Source organism: Rutilus rutilus (genome assembly GCF_951802725.1).
Source record: "Rutilus rutilus genome assembly, chromosome: 15".
In the NCBI taxonomy this organism is placed as follows: Eukaryota; Metazoa; Chordata; class Actinopteri; order Cypriniformes; family Leuciscidae; genus Rutilus; species Rutilus rutilus.
In genome coordinates this window covers 10,404,910-10,412,789 of record NC_140220.1, presented here as the reverse complement: position 1 = coordinate 10,412,789, position 7,880 = coordinate 10,404,910, and the positions used below count along the sequence as shown (strand labels likewise).

Sequence of the window (7,880 nt, the reverse complement as noted above, 5' to 3'; positions counted from 1 at the left end):
ATTTCGTTTTAGTGGTTAGAAAGCAAAGAAGTTAAAATTAATAATGGATGTAAAGTTGCCCTGCTTTGGAAGAGAGAGAGAGAGGTGCTGTCCGCAAAACTTAGTGCTGAAATGAGCGATGTCTTCAGCCACGTCCCTAAAAGTTGACTGGCTTATTTGAAAGGCAGGAACAAGCAAAGGGGGAGCCTATGGCAAACCATCTTAACATTTAATCCTTTAAACTAACTATTATGTATTGGTGCTATTAATACCTATTTTAGACTAATAAATCCAATAGTGACTTTGTTCTCAATTTCTCATTTAGTTAAGTATGTTAAGATGTAAAATAAGTCTTTGATGTCTCCAGAGTGTGTATGTGAAGTTTTAGGTCAAAATACCCCACAGATATTTTTATATAGCATGTAAAAATGGTCAGTTTTTGAGGGTGAGCAAAAACGCACCGTTTTGTGTCTGTTCCTTTAAATGCAAATGAGCTGCTGCTCCCGGCACAGAGGGCGGAGCTTCAACAGCTTGCATTCACATGGACATGCACTGAACATTTCTAAAACTTTTAGCCTTTTATGTTCAAACCGGATTCAGACAATGATGGAGAGACTCAAGAAGAGGTGACAACATGTAGAATGCAACAGGACATTTCTGAATGGTTAGTTGATGAATTTATGTAGCTTATGTGTAGTTATCTTCTAGTCATTGATTAGCATATTCTGTCTTGAAAATCTATAAATCGTGTTCAGGGGGCGGGGTTTCTGTAAATTTTAGGGTTGGTGATGTCACTAACCCCGGAGGAATGTCGTGTAGTCCCTACCAGTTGTAGTCCTTAAAAAGTAAATTCTTTAAAAGCAAATATCTCCCTTTGCTTTGAACTTTGAGCATTGTAACTTTGCAGATGTTGTTTATGCTCAAACAGCAACATTACACACTAACTAAAGTTAAAAAAGTGAAAGCATAATCAACCACCCCTTTAATCTATAAGCTACTATTGATTCATTCTTTGCCACTAGTCATCACTATACACTTCCTACATTGTATATTTGATTCAAGTAGAGTTGATTCTGGTAACTATTCCGGTTTTACTATTAATTATTGGATTCATTAGAAAACTACTACTGGAACGAAAATATAGCCTATTAATGAATACATGTTAAATCGGCTTGCCATAAGAACAGCATTGCAGAGAGCAGCACCAAACAGTTTTGCATTATCTATCTATCTATCTATCTATCTATCTATCTATCTATCTATCTATCTATCTATCTATCTATCTATCTATCTATCTATCTATCTATCTATCTATCTATCTATCTATCTGTCTGTCTGTCTGTCTGTCTGTCTGTCTGTCTGTCTATCTATCAAAATAAATAAATAAATAAACTAAACCCCCCGAATCCCCATATATGAAAGAACGATGTTGGACAGTCGCTCGTCTGTAGGCCTAGCTCAAACTGGAATTGTGCTTTCTGGACTCGTCAGGTGCAGCTTTTGTCCGCGCGCCCTCTTATCGGAGTTAGACTGGAGCTCTTTTCTTGCTCTTTCTATGACTCGCAGGGGGGATTTACCGATGGAAGAATGGCAATAAATACGTAATCAGGAAACCAACTGGGTCTGGGACAACTAGAGTAGAAAAACAGGTGTGAGTTTTTTTTATTCTAACCTTCATGTTAGGTTTGCTTTCTCATCCTTATAGGGATAAAATAAACAGACACAGCAAACATTTATGCATCAATTGCTGATGACAAAGGTTCTTTGTCCAGACAAATCTTGAAATTTAAATTGGATTTTCATTTGGCCTTGGCCTCAGAACAAGGATCTATCATGGTCTTGCATACACTGTATTCACTCATCTATATTGGAAAAATAAAGGTTCCAAAATCACAGTGATGTCATAGAAAAGAACCTTCCAGTGAACAGTTCTTAAAATAACAATTTTTTTTCTTTGCGAGAAGAACATTTCAATAATCTAAAGAACATTTTTCTGATATAAAGAACCTTTTGTAGAATGTAAAGGTTCCATAGATATTCAAAGTTCTTCATGGAACCTTTATTTTTAAGAGTGCCGTTCTTGCTTTTGGTCTGTCCAACCTGTTATTTCGCCATAATGTTGGATAGAGAGGCTTTTAACCCTCATGAGGGTCTGCAGAAGCCTCATTTTAAAAGGCTTAGTTCAAACTTTCAGCAATTTTTATTCAGGAATGATGGAGTGTTTTGACAACTCTTACTGGTTCTGCTCTGCTTAAAGATCAGCCAAGGGATACCTGAATGAGTTTCAGACTAGGAATGAAAAGCATTACAAGTCACTGCTGCACTATGTCTCTAGTTCATCTTCTTGACTTGGTTCTCACCTTGACTCACACCCTGAGAGAAAAATTTCTTATATCCAAAATGTGTGTTATTTTAAATGTGTGTGTGGCTTGATAATCCATACAGTCTATAAACTACTATTAATTCATTATTTGCCACTAGTCATCACTATACACTTCCTACGAGTTGATTCTGGTAACTATTCCGATTTTACTATTAATTATTGGATTAATTAGAAAACTAGTCCTGGAACGAAAATATAGCCTATTAATGAATACATGTTAAATCGGCTTGCCATAAGAACAGCACTGCAGAGAGCAGCATTGTTATTTCAAATGTGTGTGTGTGTGTGTGTGTGTGTGTGGCTTGATAATCCAAACATCATGGAGACAAAATGTCCCCACAAAGATGGCAATATCGGGACTTTTTTGGCCCCCATGAGGAAAACAGCTTAAAATCATATAAACAGCTTATAAATCAAGTGATGTATTTTGAAAATGTAAAAATGCAGAAAGTTTTCTGTGATGGGTAGGTTTAGGGGTGCGGTTAGTGTAAGGGGATAGAATACACTGTTTAAACAGTATACAAATCATTATGTCTATGGAAAGTGCCCATAAAAGGTGTGTGTGTGTGTGTGTGTGTGTGTGTGTGTGTGTGTGTGTGTGTGTGTGTGTGTGTGTGTGTGTGTGTGTGTGTGTGTGTGTGTGTGTGTGTTTACCACAACACAGATGTTTCCTGATGTAAATGTGGCCTTTGGTAATAGGCTAAAGTAATATAATTTCGCCACTCACTTGGGTTGCATGTAGTGATGTCATGTTGAGTTAGTGACATCTGCTGGCTTTAATGATGCTCTTGATGCAACAATGGTAATATAGAGACAAAATTAATTACAGAAGAATGTATTGAGCTATTTTTCTGCAGTAAATTAACAGGTGGCCTTATACGACTTTCCTTCACCATTATCTAAAATCAGCACTGAAACATATCTGTCACGTTTTAATGAAAAAATCTTTATGCTAACTTTTTCAAGGATTCAAGATTCCTTTTAATGAGATTTTATTTATTTATTTTTATTTTTTTGGAGATGGAAAATGACTTAATTGAAAACTTTTGCATTAGATATGTATTCAAGGTTTTTTATTTATTTATTATATTTTATTTATTTATTTATTGAATAGGTTTTATATGGAGAGAAAATCAATTTAAAAATCAATGCGTTTTTATTTCAATTACTTTTTATTCTCAGATATAATGCATAAAACGATGTAAATAGACAAACCCATCCCAAACATCACAACATCTATTGAACGGCAACATACCAATAATATAAACTTATATAATGGAGTCCTCCTCCATCATGCCATTGAGCTCTATGAGCAAACAAACAATCAAGCACGGTCATATATGAAGCATCACTTTGACTGACGTGTGCACCACGTGCGCAATGACCGTATATGACCGCCAGACCCCAGTACTCTTATTCCGGTAATTAGCATCTCTGTGGCCATAATGATCTATTCTTTGCTGCGTTTCTTTGATGGCTTGCCTGTCTGTTTGCTCTTTGGTTTATGACTCGAAAAAGCTTGCCGTCAGAAAGGCGCCCCCAACATGCTGCTTTTCCAGCAGGTCCTTCTTTCCCTCGGGACGCAGTGACATGAGAGCAGGACCTCGGTTCTGATTAAGAAGGGGGATGAACAACACTCCGCCTGGATTACGGTTGGTGTGTGGACTTTTAATAGAAGATTTAACACGTTTCTTACCGTGTGAACGTTTCTCGTGCTATTTTATTGAAGAAACACTACTGGAAATTCTAGAGCAACTTTCAGTAGGCCTGGTAACTGTTATCAGAGATAGATAATGTAGTATAGATATACGTTATCAAGAAAAACAGGTCTTATTTAAACAACTATTTACATAAATATAAGTTAGAGGTGTCTGGAGACCCTTATAAGGATCCCAAAATCCCAGGATATCACTACTTAATCAGTTTTCAAATTGTTTTACAAAAGGCACTATGGCAGTCATTGTTGGCTTGAATTCAATTGCCTGTTTAAGTACTTCTCAGGAATTATGAATATATTTGTTAACCCGTTAATTGTTGTTTTCCATTATGTGATTTGCCCAGTGATACAATTGCATTTTGTTGCAATTGTCATGTTTGCTCTGCTCTATTGTGAGATGCAAGAGTTGTTTTTTTTCGCTGACATGGTTGAATAGGGATTAGCCTATGAGCTGACCACATGTCCTGTGGCCTTTGTTTTTTTTTGGTTTGTTTTTTTTGCACTGAGTAAGTAAATTGATGAAGGCACTGCGGATAAAAGAGACTGCATTGACAAAGGGGTTTCTAAAGCGAAAGGTCATTTTGAGGTTCAGAATTGCTATCTGCCTCTGCTCGAGGCCAGAAGAATGGCAATGATGGTGACAAGCAACCATAGAATGACGCAGTGCTGTGAAGCCAAATTATGTCACTAAACTACATCAAAAACTTTTATGAAGGATGTGTAAGTATGCAGTCTAAAGTTTGACCTTGTATGCAACATTAGAGACATATTGTGTTTGAAAAGGTTTTTAGTGAATGCGTGTTAAGATCTCTTCATTGCACGTTTCAGCTCAGGCCTCCGACGGTGATAGGCCAGTTCCACACGCTGTTTTTCGGCTCTGTGCGTACGTTCTTCCTTGGAGTCCTTGGATTCGCCGTCTATGGCAATGAGGCCCTCCACTTCAGCTGTGATCCAGACAAAAGGGAATTAAACCTTTACTGTTACAACCAGTTCAGGCCTATAACACCACAGGTAAAAGTGCATGAAAGTATATGAATTTAATAATTTGTTATTGTGATTTAATGAAAATATACATGAAATGACAGCCAAAAGTGAACATGAATATATGGAAGTAATAAGAAAGAAAAATAGATGAATTCTGGGAAATTCCATCAGCTTTTGCTAATAAAACCATGTAACTTTGGAACTAAGTCCGTTCACACCAAGGAAGATAACAATAAAGATAACGTTATAGTATTAAAGCTACACTGTGTAGGATTTTCTCCCATCTAGCGGTGAAATTGTTTATGTCTACCAACTGAATATTACTTTCTAGCCCCTCCCATTCCGAGGACGTTTTAACTCCTACGGTGGCCGTATTATTTCAAATCTGCCGGCAGTTGCAAGTAATCTCCCCCTCGCATTCGTCACGGTGCCACTGAGTGTAAAAACGCGAAAGGCGAAGCTTGAATTTCCAGGTATGTCCCTCTTTGGCTAATGTATTTTCAAGATGGAGGCGCAACATGGCTGCCGCCATTCGAGCGACTCGCTCGTATGTATTCTAAATGGCAGATTCTACGCTTACGAGAATAGGCTACTTGATTAGTTGGTACAAGTAATTACACATTAATGAGCACATATATTTTTGAAAGAACAAAGTGTTTTTTGCTAAGAATCAACTTAAAAAATTACACAGTGTAGCTTTAAAGAATACCTGAGTTCACAATATCGTTGTAATCACTTTCAAAACGATTTTACCCAGCTGATGAACGATAAAAACATTGACAGCCAATCAGAATCCATCCTGCTCGAGCCTTTAGAATAGAGTTAGTAAACTTCTATCGTTCTGTTTATTCTCAGCACGTGCTTGTCTGTCACTTAAGTGACAGACAAGCACGCGCTGAGAATAAACAGAACGATATCACCTGTTGGTGTGGATGCTAATATAGTTATCTTTATAGTTATCGTTCTTGGTGTGAACGGGCCTTTAGAAGTTTACTAACTCTATTCTACTATATCTTAAAAAACTATTTAAGAAAGCATATAGTCAAAACCTGGATGGAAACTGTATTTCAGTGAATATTAGAAGCTGCTAGTGAAGATGGCCTATAATCACTTTTAATTTTATGGTGGAAACTTGAATAAAAACCATATTTGAGGACAAACTGAAAAAACAAAAACAAGCTTAAACTCACCATGAAATCAAAATGGACAATTCTTATTTTTTTAATGGAATATATTGCAGTATTTATTATAAATATTTCTGTATATATATATTTCTGTGCACATCTTTTTTTTCTTTTTTTTATTCACGTGCCCCCGTAATCTTTAATCAAAATATCTTCCGCTCCCTCTTGCAGCGACATCTCTTCTCTTTTCTGATGATGTGTTTACTGGCGCAGGACAACCTGTCATTCACATTACAGCAATAGCAAACCATAACGATCCAACAATCCAATCAATTCCTGATGGAAAAAATTAAGTCCCGCCCCCTACATTTTTTCTTGTCCGAGAAGCTGCTTCACTCAGATATACGTCACAATAGAAAAGACTATCGCAATGTCCGGTTCTTGACAATTCAAGCCTAATTTTAAGTAACATAAAATATATTTTTTTCTTTTCTTGTAGGTATTCTGGGCGTTGCAGCTAGTCTCTGTCTTGGTACCTGGAGCTGTGTTTCATCTTTATGCTGCCTGTAAAAATATAGATCAGGAAGAGATCCTTCAGCGACCGATGTCCACAGTCTTCTACATCATCTCTGTCCTGTTGAGAATAATTCTGGAAGTGTTAGCATTTTGGCTTCAGAGGCACCTCTTTGGGTTCCTGGTTGATCCTATCTATATGTGCGATGCCAGTGCCCTTGCGAAGATCTTCAACATCTCAAAGTGTATGGTCCCTGAACACTTTGAGAAGACTATCTTCCTCAGTGCGATGTACACCTTTACAATCATCACCATACTCCTCTGTATAGCTGAGATTTTTGAGATTCTGTTCCGAAGAATTGGCTTTTTAAACCAGCCAGTGTCTTGAGAATTTAGAAAGTTTGCTTCAACAGTGTTAGTTTTATGTCTTCTATGGGTCTCTGAATGACAGACAAGACATAAACCCACATACCTCTAGACTTTCTGGTGGTAGACACAGAAAGACATGTTTTTTTTTTTTTAACTAGATAATTTATTAATCCTTTTCTGGGAAGAAAAAAAACAAGCCTAATTAATGACAAGGGAATCATTAATATATCTAGTTAAAGCCAACTTATTTAAGCCTCAATAAGTCACCTCTCTTGCTGGAGAAACTTAGATATATATATTTTCAATTATTGACTTATGTAAGCTAATCTAAACCCAAAGTATCTAGAGTATTTAAAGTAAAAAGTTTTTTAAAGAGACACGTATTTAGTTATTCTCTCTGCAATATTATTTAGATTTCTACATTATATTGAATTACTACACAAATTGCGAGTACTTTTGACAAATATTCTTTGATTTAAATTTCAACAATGATTCATTCTTCTTAAAAGGGAATAAGGAAGAATAAGTACATGCAACATAGCATACATTTTTAAAAAACATTATTGATTGGTCAGTGGTACTGCGTACTTAGTCATGATTATGCACATTGATAGTATATTTATCATGGTGTTGATTTCCATATAGTTTTCAGTCCATTTCAGAATTATCTTGTGTGTTTGTAGTATTTGTATCTACATTTTCATCAGACATCCATCCAACTTTTTGTTATTATTCTCAGCTAAGTGTTTCATCTCAGGTACAACATAGCATACTGTGAATTAGGTTTGGCCTTCACATCTTCTCGCAGTTG

General features: G+C 36.4%; 1 protein-coding gene across 2 annotated transcripts; it reads left to right on the top strand.

Annotated features, from left to right (window-relative positions):
• The first annotated feature begins 3,847 nt into the window (after positions 1-3,847).
• gje1a (gap junction protein epsilon 1a) lies at positions 3,848-7,877 on the top strand. Of its 2 annotated transcripts, none has more exons than XM_084431447.1 (3): positions 3,848-4,018; positions 4,908-5,090; positions 6,687-7,877. In XM_084431447.1, exons 1-3 carry the CDS (start codon positions 3,989-3,991, stop codon positions 7,086-7,088), a joined length of 615 nt encoding a protein of 204 aa, XP_084287573.1. In that variant the 5' UTR covers positions 3,848-3,988; the 3' UTR covers positions 7,089-7,877. The 2 variants fall into 2 exon arrangements, with proteins under 2 accessions (XP_084287573.1, XP_084287572.1); XM_084431446.1 differs by lacking the exon at positions 3,848-4,018 and adding an exon at positions 4,395-4,799.
• The last annotated feature ends 3 nt before the right edge of the window (positions 7,878-7,880 follow it).